Genomic DNA, 14347 nt, shown 5'->3' with positions numbered 1-14347 from the left:
GCTTCTCCCCCTTCCTTTTCTTTGATGGCCTTCTGTCCTTTCCTTTCAGATTTCTCCTTCTCCAGCCCTTTAATCATCAACCTACCAGCTCTTTACTTCACCCCTCTCCCCAGTTTCACCTACCACCTGCCACCTTTCCTCACCTCCCCCACCTTTTTACTCTGACTTCTCTTCCTTTCCCGCCCCGAAGGGGCTTGGCCAGAAACGTCGACTGTTCACTCTTTTCCACAGATGCTGCCTGGCCTGCTGAGCTCCTCCAGCCATTGTGTGTTACATAATAAACCTCTTTTTAAAAAAAAAATGGACACAGTGAGACGTTTGAACCTCTGACATCCATCAGACATGGCAATTGAACGAGGCGACAAAGTACAGAAAAGCTGAGGAATTTAAAAGATTTATTTTACCATTCTTAAAACTGGTTCAGTGAAGTAAATTAACACCGTTCCCACAATTGCATTGTCTGTGGCTGTGCACAAGTAGCATCAACAGATAAAGCACGTACCCTTATTAACTTGCACTCAGAAGTGCCATTAACGTAGTAAAATGTCTCAATATTTCACAGGAGCATCATCAGAAGTAGGCAGTTCTAGATTTTATTCATTAATGTGAAGTACCAGCTGGCTGCAATCTCGCCTCTTGAGCAGATAGCTCGTCCACACCAACGGCTTGAGCCCAAAAATCCTGGTCAATGTTCAGCTGTAGTGCTGCTCTGTTGGCGATGCAACTTTTCAAACGAGGGCTTTCATTACTGCACGATCTGTTTATAAAAGACCCCATGATACTGTTCAAGGAAGAGCAGGTGGCGCGATTCCCAGGTCATTGACCAATAATTGTACATCAGATTACTTGGTCATTTGTCAGTGCTGCTCATCAGTATGAACATGAATTAGCCATCGCTTTGACTCATTACAACAGTGCAATCAAATTTATTTTATCAGCTGTAAAATGTTTTGGTGGGTTCTGAAAGGGAAATGATAGGTATTCTATAAATGTAAATCTTTCTCTTCATTTCTAGGCTCAGACACCCCAGATGTCGGTTTGAATGCTTTGCTATTGATAAGAATATTACTTTCCCTGAACTGGAAAGTCATTGCTTCTGCAGGCACAAGTTTAAATGGGTCATTCTTTTATATTACAAAAATATAAATATTTGAATTATAGTTGCAAGACTAATCTCTCTTCCCATAATTAATTTCCAAGAATGTTCTTAATTGTAAATTAGTTCTTCACTCAAAACAAGCTGTCATATTCCCAGAGAATATTGTCAAATGTCTTCACTATTCTTTCCAACAGAAAAATGATTTTTTCATTTAAGACCATGCTAAGCCCTCTGAGAACAGAATACTTTTGTTTAGATTCTAGAAATCCTTACCTCCTACATATTGAAAAAGATACATGCAAACAAAATGAACAAGGGGTAAGTAAATTTTAAATTAAAATTTTTAAAAAGCTGCAGAGTCTTGAAATCTGAAACAAAGAAAAACAGAATATACTGGGAAAAAGGCTCAGCAAGTCAGGACGCATCCGTTCCAAGGAGGAACAGTGAATACTTTGGGTCTGTAACTGAGTGCAATTTAAAAACCAGTGCAATACTGATTTTGAGCCTGTAGGTGTCACCATCACCCAGGTGACCAATCCTCACCATAGACCTTCAGTGACAGGCTGTACCACTTTTGGGTAAAATTGTTGCTAGAAATGAGGAGTTACAGTGGGCTTAAGGGACTGGGTGGCCTTTATGAATTCCACTATTCCCTTCAAATTAATGCTATTTCCTCTCTGTTCACTGCCTCATTATGTGGTGACAAACTGCAAGCAAGAGTGAAGAGTTGGGGCATCTTGTGGATGGAAAGGTCAACTTTGGTACTTAGAGCTGGAAGCAAAATGTCATTTCTTATTTCCCTTCCAGTGAATGCATTTCTCTGCAGAACAATTGCAGATCCAAATGATTCAATTTCATAAAAACTGAACTTGTGAATTCCATTTGCTTACTTTTATTGTTTGCATATTTTTTTCCCCTCTGCACATTGGGTGTTTGATGGTCTTTTTTGAAATGGGTTCTTTTAAGGTTTCTTTGTTTTGTGGCTGTCTGTAAGGAGACTAGTTGTATAATGTATACTGTACATTTTGATCATAAATGTACTTTGAACTTTGTGTTTTACAGTGAAGATGAACACTCAGATTACTAAACCTCCACCAATCCAAATAATCCCACCTATTTCCATTGTTTGCATTTACTATGCAGTGAAAGACAATTAAATGACTATTTGAATGGAATTCTTCAACTTGCTGCCGTTCTAAGTTCTAACTAATTGTCTGGAAATGCAAAGACTGGAGTGAAAAGGCAAACATGCAGCATCTGCTCTGCTGCTATTGACAAACTTTATAACAAAGATGTACTGGAGGGGTTGTTAAAACAAACAAGGCTTCTTAACCCCTGCAAGTGACACCTCACAGTGTGAGCCACACTGATTAAAAATATTATTGGGGTGATGTGTGCAGATGTGACAGAGGACAAGGCCACTTGCGTTAGGCAATAGGAACTATAAATGAGTATTAATTAACAGGACTATTCTTCTGTTCCAGCCAGCAACATTAGAGAAAGAGGGGGTAAGTGAAATGTAATTTGGCAAAATTAGGATCCCATCCTTCGAACTCTGGTGTCATCTGTCCCAACAGGGAATCCAATTTAATTCATGGGAATCCTGTCGTATTTTGGTATCACCGAACAATGGTCCTGGTGCTGGGGTGTATGGTGTCAAACTCCTTCAGGTGTTCTGTCTTGTGACCTTCTCTCATTCCTCAAAGAGTACCCCAGGTTTCCACAGCTGGGAACTCAGTGACTTCCCCAGTCTCTGTGAAGGGCTGCTCAGCCAGGGTGTAGTGCAGCTTGTATCGCAAACGGACCTTCTCCTGAAACCAGGCACAGAACAGGCAACAGAAATTAACAAAGACACGTATAAAAACCAACTCTCCAGGGCAGAAATAAGTAATTAACCTCCACAGTTCTGATGCGGTGACAAGAAACATTACTGTGGTGCTAACAAGACATTCACTTATTTGCTTTGAATGCAAATCTAATACAGTTGATTCTAGTTAACTGCGACACATTGGGACCAGTACATTTTGGTCCAATTAAGCAGCTGCCCTAATTCGCCAGAGTTTCATGGAAGTAGTTAAAAAGATAGGAAAAAAAGACAAACTGCTGTTTAACTGAGTAACAAATTATGTATTGAAATGAAATACAGGACAGATTAGAACACTAGTCATACTACAGTACTATAAAACTGCATTAGTTCCCAATTGTTATCGGCAGAGGAATTCATCCAGTGTATGCTGCTAACAACAGGAATTCTGCAGATGCTGGAAATGCAAGCAACACACACACAATAGTTGCTGGTGAACACAGCAGGCCAGACAGCATCTCTAGGAAGAGGTGCAGTCGACGTTTCAGGCCGAGACCCTTTGTCAGGAAGGGTCTTGACCTGAAACGTCGACTGCACCTCTTCCTAGAGATGCTGCCTGGCCTGCTGCGTTCACCAGCAACTTTTGTGAGTGTATGCTGCTGTCTTCTTTTGATTGACTGTAAATGGACAAAACCAGAGACACCTTGTGCAGATAATCAATTGTCTATATACAATGTTTTCGACAACTGCATCCTCTAAATCTTCATTTTATTGTAACATCTAAGATGATTGTCGCAACCTTCAAATTCTTCGTAGTTCCTAACATGTTAAAGTACTAAATCATTTCATTTTCACTCCCGATGTTACTGGCATCTCCAAGCCTGACACTTGAGACAGCAGTGAGCAGAACAGTTCTGAATTGTCTTGCTGCTTATTTCTCAACAACTATTAACAAAAATCACTGCATTATGAAGATAAACACATGCAACAAGCGTTATTTAAAAACTGATCACTCTAAGCACGGTATAGTGTCTAATGGCCACACAGGTACATGTGACAGGCACTAGTGTGAAATTGTTCAGCAACAGTCTCCTGCCCCAATTAAGCAACACAGTGTCCCAAATAAACAAGGAGAATCCCAATGGAGTTGCCCCAAATAGGTGGCTACCCCGATTAACTGATAACCCAATTAATTGAAATCCATTGTAGTTTTATGATTTCAGAGATGGAGCAAAGGTGGTTGACTGAATTGGGAAGACCTGAGAGTCCAAGATCCAACTATGACAAGAGATGGGAGATGACAAACATTGACCATCAAGTGCATTCAGTACAGATGAAGTTAGCGAGGAAGTTAGACCCGAGGTGGGACCAGCCAGATGATTGCCTCACAAAGGTGAATGTATACAGGAAGCAAGGCATTGGAAGGTTGGAACAATGTGTGGAAAGGGCCTCATGAGGGTGTACATATTAGTGGCCAAAGACAGGAGGGCGCCACATGATTTAAAAAAAACTTTTTTGACTGTCCACCCATGATTGGTAACCCTGAAAGTCACTTGGCCACTCAATTTTCAACTGACCTTGGCACCCTGAGGATACTGTAGTAGAATTGGCTCTGTTCCACCAGCACAACTGTGATGAAGCTCAGCTTGTTTCTTTTCCCATTTATAAAAACCAGCTTAGAATTAGGAAATTGATCAAAGGAAAAAGATAAGATTGATAAACCCAATTCATCAGAGAATCCAAAATGGGAACAATTTTGCAGATAGATTCTGGAGTGGGAGTATTAAATCAAGAGTATAATTATAGAGCATAAGGTGTCTTCTCGGCTCACCCTGTCCATTCTGTCTCACTATCAGAACAACTCAGGAGTTTCACTTCAAGCCTCTTCTTAGTCTTCCTGATTTTCCCTCACTGTATATTCATACTTTTTGCTCAATGGAACCTGCCTCTACCAGATCTGCAGACAGTGCATCCCAAAGTCCAACAACAAGTTGTATATAAAGATTTTTCCTTCCTCATATCACTCTATCCCCATAACCTCTGATCCTCAAACAGCAAGAACAGCCTCCCCATTCCCAACACCACCTCTCCCCCAATCCACTCTGTCCATCTCTCCATCCAAACCTCTCATCCATTTCATTAACGAAAACAGGTCCTGTCTCTCTAACCTATCCTTGTAGTAGTTACCCCTCATTTCAAGAGCTGTTCTTTTCTGGACCCCTCTGCAAGCTTTACATCCTTTCTGAAATGTGATGACTAGAATTAAACACATAACTCCAGGTGAGTTTGGACCAGTGTTTTATAAAAGTGCAGTATTACCTCCCTACTTTTATAATCTATGCCTCAATTGATAAAACCCAGAAAATATACCTGCCTATTTCACAATCTTCCCCGGACGTTCAATGATATTGTTCACCCCTACCCCAGGTCCCTTTATTCCTGCACTCCCTTTGGAATAATATTCTTTATTCTACAATGCCTCACTTACTTCTTCCTATCAAGATAATAATTTCATGTTTTTTGACATTAAACTTCACCTGCCTTTTCACCAGCCCGTTTACAAGCTGCTCTAATTTTCCTCTTCACAGTTTGCAGCTTTGTGTCAACAACAAATTTTGGAATTGTGGCTTGCACTCCCAGATCTACATCTTTAACACACATCGGAAAACACAACTCTTCACCTACTTAAGTGTAAAATAAACAGCCATTCTGCTAGTTGTAATTTAACCAACCTGGCAAGCAGGCCTTCCCCAGGTTATGAATGCCAGCTGAAATGTAAGAGGAGGCATTTGGGAGATAGGCAGGATGGATTTGCAGGCTGCAGTGGGGCTGTTGGCATCCTCTGCTGGTGGAAAGGAGGCATTTCCCTGTTCCCTGTTCCCAGCCCCTGCACTCCACCCACACCTCACTGACCCACTACAATTGAGGGCTGAGTTGAGCCCAGCCGAGCTGACTTTCTCTCTGTCAGTGAGGCCGAGTGACAGCCACTCTTCCCTCACCTGCTCATTCCCCCACCACAACTGTATCTGTGATCCTCTCCCACACACAGTTCCAACTTGGTAACAGTCTGAGTCACAAATCGTTCTCAGGAAGAGAATCCCGTCATATTCTCAGGACAACCTGTATCAATAGGCCGGAGGTGAACGTAGAAACATCCCGGAATATGGGATATAAGTGTTATACAGAATAAAACACTTCTGGAGCACGGTTACTTTACTGGGTGAAAGCAGGATGTCCAGTACCTTACCTTGCGAGGATTGTCAAGGAGCATGACCTGTGAGATGACTGGCGGTGGGAGGAGGGGATTGAATGAAGGAAGCTCTGTGCCAGAGGCAGGTTGTAGCTTCACCCTCATCACCTGGAAACAAACACACAAACCAGAGCTCAAGACATGTGTGAAATAACAAAAGCCAACACTGTGCAGGTGAGAATGCCCCAGAGACAGAGGAACCACACTTTAGCAACAAGTTAAACCGCAATGAAATTACTAGCAGGGTAACACACACGTGGAGCCCCAGACGACTGCATTGAGGAGCCTCACCTTTGGCACAGCGGCTTGGAAAAGGATGCCCTTTATTGGTCCGGGCAATGTGCTCAGAAGAGAGATGATAACAACCAACAGGTCCGGCCTCTGTGAGGGTAAGGAAGAGGCTTTGGCAAAGTGAAAGAGGACTTGGAAGCCATTTTTGTCGTAGACTGTGACAGGTGGTATATGACCTGTGGAAGGAAGTAATTGCAGATGCAGCATGGATAGAGGTAACGAGGGTACTGCAGTGCCCCCTATACAGTCACTGATTCGCCAGTCCACCACCCAGGGCAGCAGGAAGATCAGAAAAATAAAAACACAAAACCAAGCACCCTTTTGGTCGATATTTTCCCTCATCAGATTTTGTACTTTCCACTTTTAATCAAATTTCCAGTTATTTCACTTTTTTCTTTATATACTCAGAGGAGACTAAAATGTACCTTGGCAGCTCAGGACATGGCTGGGGAGTGCAGGGGATCTGGGGAGAGTGTGCTGATAAGGCAGACGTTTGGCAGAGTAAACCATCCCTCAGATAGTTCAGTATCCGTGCACTCCACCTCCTTCACCAGCACAGTCAATGACTCAAGGAAGGCCTCTTTCGGCTGTAATGTCCTGGACTGACAGGATCCTTGTACGAGTCCTGAGCTGATCTACGTCCTGTAAGTGGTAGCACCTGTCCTTCTGCCTCCGGACTTGATCACTCCCCTATCAACTGCCAAGTCTATAGGTTCCAAAGCGAAACCTCTGAAATATTCTCCCTCTACATCTCTTGCTTCTTTCAAGATGCTCTGTAAAACTTTGACTCGTGCTAAGCTCATTTGCCCTATGATCTCCTTATGCAGGGTGGTGTCACATGTTGTCTCACACAGACCTGCCAAGCATTCAGGGAACTTTGGCTATACTAAAAATGCTATACAAACGCACACGCTGTTGGACCAGATCCTATATAGGCCCACAAATGAGAGGAAGTCAACCACAGGGATTGAAGGCCTCCCACTCCCTTACGCGGACCTGTTACGGCTGGTGCCTGTCTTCAGACACGGTCCTGAGCTCAGCTGTAAAACATGAGCTTTATCATTTTGAACAGGAATGGATCCCTCGTCCTTCGGGAGCCGCAGAGTGGTGTGTCTCAGAGAGCTGCAACCTCACAGCGCCCGGCACCCAGGTTCAGTCCTGACCTCTGGTGCCACGTGCTACCACGTGGACTTCCTCCAGGTGCTCTGGCTTCTTCCAGAACACGTGCAGGTTTGATCAACTGGCCACTGTAAATTGCCACTGATGTATTGCTGAAAGGTGTTGGTTATAGTTTACTACACTCACCTGTACCAAGATACAATGGAAAAAACTTTTGTTTACTTCCCATCCGGGCAGCTCATTCCATTTACAGAATCTGTAGGGAGTTGACAAGACTACGAGGAGAACACGATGTACATAGGTTTAGTGTAAATGGGTTCCAAAGAGCCTGTTCCTGTGCTGTATCTCTGAATCACTCAATAACATCATCCTTCAACCCTGACGTGACACACCACCTTCTCCTACACCTCAGACTATCCCCCAACAGCAGAGCTCCAGAGAACTGGAGCCCTCTCTCCATGGCGGAGGTGAGCTCAGAACAAGTTACGCCAGTCTCGCTGCACCTACTTGTCCGAATGGTCTCCACTGGCACAAACAGCCTCTTCCAGGAGAGTTCCTCGCCCCCTGCGATCGAGGGCCCACGTGGAGCAGGCACTTGGTGCTGCAGCTGAAGGGGACAAACGTGCATGAGCTCCAGCGGTACCATGGACTGAGGAAGGAGAGTTGGCGCCGCAAGCGAAGCGGACATGGCAGGACAACATGGGTCCAAATCGGCCATGAGAGCGCGAGCTGGTGCCTGGTTCTGGAGGTCCTTCCGTGTAGGTTTGATGCATGGCTGTTCCCTAGGGAAACAGAATACTTTTACTTTCAAACAAAATGTTAAATCTCTTATTCACTTTCCTGGTGTCTTGCTCCCTGAAGTTAAGTGTAACATCCCGGTTAAGATTTTTACTGCTACGCCATAGGTATTTCATTTTAGCAGTTCTGTAAGAGCAGTCTGTGCTACTCTCGACTTGTTTGGGTTCGAGCTGAGATAAGAAGTTTTATTATTCAGCTTAGGAATGTGGTGTCGGCCTATCAGGATGGTAGATTTGGCAGGAGGTTCTGGAGGGTGCAGGTGCAGAGGTCTCTGTGGGCAGGAGCTGGAGGAAGGCAGGGGAAAACAAGATGGCTGAGGCTGCCATCTCTGTTGCACAAGGTGCTTTGTGCAGATGAATGGCTTCATGGAGGAACAACCAATATTCCCTTGGTTCAAGATGGATTTTGAGCAACATTTAGAAGCTGGTCTGTGCTTTCACGCAGACTGAGAGTCCAGCGCACGAGTGACAGACAAGTTCAAGGTGAGCCCCAACTTAAGTGCACATTTGACTGTTTAAGAGTAATGGGCCTTTTTTGTATTTTCTTTCCTTCATTTAGTAACTGTTTGCTTAAATTAACATTCTTAAATATACTTCTTTATAATTGTGTGCAGTGTACGATCTGTTACTTCTTGCTGGGGGCAATCAATCACACAATGTCCACCCAAACCAGAGTTTGGGCAGGCGAGACATCCCAACCTCATGCATTTTCCGGGACCAAAGTTGTCTGCATCCCAGATGTACAAAGCCGGAGAAAGGCGAGGTTATCACTGCAGAATCCAGTGGTTGTTGGCGAGGGATTAGCAAGCTGGTTTTCCCAGAGACGCCCAGTAAAAGGGGGTTTCATAACCAATATCCTGGCCAGGAGGTTTGCTGGTGCTACTCAGGAAGGTTTAAACTAGTTTGGCAGGACACCAGGTCAGAAAGTGTTGAGATGGAGCTGAAGGCAGATGCCAGGGCCAATAAAAACAGGCAGGATCAAAGTAATAGATATGATGGGACAGATCGTTTGAAGTGGGTGTATTTTAATGCCAGGTGTATTATGGATAAACACGATGAACTTAGAACATAGATGATGTTGTAGGCATTACAGAAGCTTGGTTGAAAGAGGGATGGGGGACGGGAATGGGTGCTTAATGTCCCAGGGGTTTAACGTTTTAGAAAAGATAGAGAAGGAGGTAAAGGGAGGGAGGATATTGGACTAATTGGGGACAATATCACAGCTGCACTTAGAGGGGACATAATGGCAGGATCATCCACTGAGTCTATACGAGTAGAACTCAAAAATAGGAAGGTTGCAATCACTGATGAAATTGTATTATATACCCTCCAAAAAGCCACCAGGAGACTGAGAAACAGATACGCAGGCAGATTAAGGAAAGCTGTAAAAACAGCAGGGCTGTTGTCATGGGGGACTTCAAGTTCTCTAATATAAACAAGGACATTCAGATGGAGCAGAATTTGTTAGATGCATCCAGGAGGGTTTCTTAAATCAGTATGTACATAGGCACTGTACTAGATCTAGTGATGGGTAATGAGCTTGGCTAGGTGACCAACTTTTCAGTGGGTAAACAGTTAGGGAACAGTGACCACAACTCCTTAAGTTTTAAGGTAGCTATAGATAAGGATAAGTATGGACCTTGCGGGAGAATATTACATTGGAGCAGGACAATTTACAACAGCATTTGGCAGGAATGAGGGAGAGGTAATTGGGAATAGCTGTTTTCAGGCAAGTCCAAACCTCACACCTCCTCATGTTGTGTCTTACTAACTTGATGGAATTTTTTGACAAGGTGATGAGAGTAATTGATGGAGCTGTGGATGTTGTCTACATGGATTTTAGTAAGGCTTTTGACAAGGTCCCTCATGAGAGACTTATCCAGAAGATTAAGGTGCGTAGGATCCATGGTGAATTATCTGTTTGGATTCAGAACTGGCTAGCTCAACGACAGAGGGTCAAAGAGACTTATTCCAGCTGGAGATCTGTCCACAGGGATCTGTTCTGAGGCCTCCACTGTTTGTGATGTATATAAATCACCTGGTTGAAAACATAGATGGGTGGGTTAGTAAATTTGCGGATGATATGAAGATCGGTGGCATTGCAGATAATGGAGAGTACTGGCAAAGAACAAAACAGGGCATAGATTAGTGGCCGATATGGGCAAAGAAATGGCAGATGGAGTTTAAGCCGGCCAAATGTGAAGTGTTGCATCTTGGTAGGTCAAACTCAAAGAAACAGTACACTGTTAAAGGCAAGATCTTGTTGACAGGGTGGCTAAGAAGGCATATGGCATGTTTGCCTTTATTAGTTGAGGAATCGAGTTCAAGAAGTTATGTTGCAACTATAAATTCTAGTTAGGCTGCATCTGGAGTATTGCATACAGTTCTGGTTGCCACATTATAGGATGTCGAGGCTTTGGAGAGGGTGTTGAAGTTTCTCAGAATGTTTCCTAGATTCGAGGGCATGTACTACAACAAGCGATTGGAAAAATCTGGGTTGTTTTCTCTGGAGTTCCAGAGTAGACAGACAGTATCTTTTCACAAGGGTTGAAACATCTAATACCAGACGACATGCATTTAAGGTGAAAGAAGGGAATTTGAAAGGAGATGTACAGGGCGTGTTTTTTCTTTTTATTTTATTAAATACAGACAGTGGTGGGTGCCTGGGGTTGTGGTAGAGGTAGAAACATTAGACACTTAAGAGACATTAGACAGGCACACGAATGTGTGGAGAATGGAAGGATATGGACATTGTGTAGGCAGAAGGGATTAGTTTAGCTGGCGATTTGATTACTAACTTAATTAGTTTGACACAACTCTGCGGGCCAGAGGGCCCTGTTCCTGTGCTGTCCTCGTCCATGTCTACATTTTATTACAGATAATCATTTGCCTTCAGCACTAGCAAATCATGCTGGAGGGTAAGAGAATGGGGTGCCACAGAACTACAACTCGGGGTGTTCCGGAGTTCAATTCCAGTGTCCTCTGTAAGGGGTTTCTACGTTCTCCCCATGAACAGTGTGAGTTTCCTCCAGCTTCCCACCCACAGTACAGAGGTTAGTAGGTCATTTCGGTTGTCCTGTGATTAGGCTGGCGTCAAATAGCTGGGTTGCTGGGTGGTGTGGCTTGTTGAGCTGCAAGCTGCCTATGAAACAAAGATCTTTTTCATAAGCAACAGGAGTACTGAGGGTGGGGCAGTGGAATTCAGACATACAGTAAAAATAGTTTCTGTCATTCACCATTGTACTGGCTGTGTCTGGTGTTGAAGAAACTGTTCCATCAACGTTGACCCCAGTAGGTCCAAGCCGTCCAAGTCCCTGCTCCCACTGGAGGTAGATCTTGGTGCGGTTGTAGCTGGATTTGCTTTCTGGAACACAAGAGTCATAGCATCTTGTTCAGGTCAGTATGGGCTACACATGGACTTTAAACAGCGCACACTGCTGTTTTAGCGGGATCAAACGGGAGCATACACCTGGTGTGAAATTGGTTCATCAACCTTAGACAGTTACACAAACCCCACTAAACGTAGCTGGCCCACTGCCTGCAAGAAACTCAAGAGGGCCGGACTTCAGAAAGCAGGTCACACACCAGAAAAAGCGGCAAAGCCAAACGAATTGGTAACAGGGATAAGGCGCTCACCCCTTCCGCCTGCTCTGCACTCTTGTACACTGCAGAATCTTCACTCCACTAGTTATCAAGAATCTGCCTCTCCTTCCAACATTCCAATGACTCACAGCCCACTATGAAAAATGAAAGAAAACTCACCTCTATCTTAAATGGGCAACCCATTATTTTTAAACAGCGACTCCTGGTTAGGGGTTCTTACACTAGCGGAAATTCATTCCGTCCATCACTGAGAATATCGTATGTTCCAATCTCGTCCCTTGTCACTTTTCTAAACTCCATCAGATACAGGTCCAGTTTCTCAGCATTTATTCATGCCATTACCTGACCCTTCCAGGTATTTATAAACCTTCTCTAAATTACTTACAATACATTAACAGGGTCCTTTAAACAGGGAGATTAATACCGTACACAATACTCCAGATACAGTAGAGATTAATACTGTACACCAGGGGTCACCAACCCGTCAATCTTTGAGACTTTCCCAGTAGATCCCGAAGAAAAATCAAAAATAAATACACAAATACTGTTGTAATGTGAGCATTATAAAAGTAATACTAATTAGGATAATGGTAATATAGCAATATTTTTGTTAAAAAGCTGTTTGTAAAGAGAGATTGTTTCCGGGTTGTGGGGGTTTAGTTCCGTTCTTCCTGCCAAGTGCACATGTGTGTAGTTCCCCCGTCATGCACCGCGTTTTCAGCGCAGCCTGTGCTGTATCAAAGTAACCAATTAGATTAGGTAATAGTACAGACTATCGCAAACATCAATATACGGCAGTGTCCCCAACCTCCGAGCCACGAAGCATGCAGGGGTGCAGCGGTAGTCAGGATGCACACAGCACATCTTTAAGAAAAAAAGCCAAAATAAACAAGCTAATTAATTAGGTGAATGTCGGCTCAGATCAGAGGCAACGCAATCGGTGCTTGCTCGTGATATCCTGATATCATAGTGGAGGCTCCACGAAAGAAGGCGAAAACATACAAATTCCATCCAGAATAGGAAGAGGAATTTCTGTTTACCTTGGTGAAAGACAAGTGTGTATGTATGTTGTGCCACCAAACACAAGCACTGACTAAAAGAGGGAATCTGGAGCAGCACCGCAACACCAAACACTAGGAATTTAAAGACACCTACCCCCCAAAGAGTGCCTGGAAAGTTGAGCTGAAATCAGGGTTGAAGGCCCAGCAATTGTTTTTCACAAAACATGCTGCTCAAAATAAGGCTGCTATTGAAGCATCATTTCGTGTAAGTCACCTTTTGGCTAAACACAAGAAGCCTTTTACAGATGCCGATTTATTCAAGGAAGCAATGGTCATTACCGCAGAGACTGTTTTTAATGACTTTAATAACAAAAACGGCATCACAACCGCAATACATAATATGCCGCTTGGCCCTGCAACAATGACAAGGAGGGTAGAGTCACCGTCAGAGGACATGAATATTTTTCACTGCAGTTCAATGAATCCTTGTATGTAATGCAAACAGCTCAGCTTGTTGTATTTGTCAGAATGGCTTTCCAGGATTTTACAACAAAGGAGAACTTCCTCACTCGTTTGCAATTAAAGAACGAGAGGAGAGGATATTTACAATGAGTTTTTAAAAAATGTCTGTGAAAATGACATCCCCATTCATAAACTGGTGGCAATTACTACTGATGGGGCCGAGCAATGCGCGGTGTGTTTTATAGCACTAAAAGTCAGTGCCTACTTCGGGTCAACTTATCTATGTGAAACTGCATTTTCACGGATGAAAATTATTAAATCTAAGTACAGGAGCTGACTTACTGACAGACACCTCACAAGGGTTGCCAACTTTCTCACTCCCAAATAACGGACAAAAGTAGCAGTCAAATCCCAGGACATTTGTGTTTACCCCGAGAAAGACTACCATGACCATGAAGCCTTGCACGGGCACCTGTGTGCGCATGCGTGCCAATTTTTTAACCCCACGAATCGGTTTTGGCTTAATCTTCATTATTTCTACTTTATATAGGCTGTGTATTTATCATATCATTTCTGCTTTTACTATATCTTAGTGTTATTTTAGGTTTTATGTTTTATTTGGTATGATTTGGTAGGTTATTTTTTTGGGTCTGGGAATGCTCAAAATTTTTTTCCATATAAATTAATGGTAATTGCTTCTTTGACGTAAAGCATTTCAGCACGAAAGGTTTCATAGGAACGTTCTACCTTAGCGGGGGAATACTGGACAGTTGGCAACCCTACACCTCACAGACTGTCTCAGACTGGCTGTCTGTAGTTATGAGCCAAATTTCAGGGAACTAGCAGAAAGTATTCAGCCCCAGTCATCACACTGAGTGCAACAGTCAATTTTTACTCATTTATTTTTAGTGTTGAAATAAA

The 14347-nt window shown here is 43.4% G+C and overlaps 2 protein-coding genes across 6 annotated transcripts in view; one reads left to right on the top strand and one right to left on the bottom strand.

The window, feature by feature from the left end:
• Positions 1-365: 365 nt before the first annotated feature.
• The window catches only part of LOC134351875 (ADP-ribosylation factor-binding protein GGA1-like), a 48950-nt gene continuing 34968 nt past the window's right edge, over positions 366-14347 (bottom strand). For 3 of the 4 annotated variants that reach the window (XM_063058718.1, XM_063058716.1, XM_063058717.1), the window contains 5 exons: positions 11597-11724; positions 8071-8345; positions 6445-6620; positions 6151-6261; positions 366-2910 (listed from right to left, as the gene is read on the bottom strand). In XM_063058718.1, coding sequence (XP_062914788.1) covers positions 2800-2910; positions 6151-6261; positions 6445-6620; positions 8071-8345; positions 11597-11724 — 801 coding nt within the window. In that variant the 3' untranslated portion in view covers positions 366-2799. The remainder of the gene's footprint in view (positions 2911-6150; positions 6262-6444; positions 6621-8070; positions 8346-11596; positions 11725-14347) is intronic. The other variant, XM_063058719.1, reaches the window with a different exon arrangement.
• ubfd1 (ubiquitin family domain containing 1) overlaps positions 8655-14347 on the top strand; it is a 166149-nt gene continuing 160456 nt past the window's right edge. For both annotated transcript variants that reach the window (XM_063058727.1, XM_063058726.1), the window contains exon 1: positions 8655-8843. The gene's annotated coding sequence lies outside the window, so the exon portion shown is untranslated. The remainder of the gene's footprint in view (positions 8844-14347) is intronic.

This window comes from Mobula hypostoma, chromosome 9, assembly GCF_963921235.1.
Source record: "Mobula hypostoma chromosome 9, sMobHyp1.1, whole genome shotgun sequence".
Lineage (NCBI taxonomy): Eukaryota > Metazoa > Chordata > Chondrichthyes > Myliobatiformes > Myliobatidae > Mobula > Mobula hypostoma.
The sequence above is the reverse complement of the archived record's forward strand: the minus strand, read 5'-3'. Positions and strand labels throughout refer to the sequence as shown.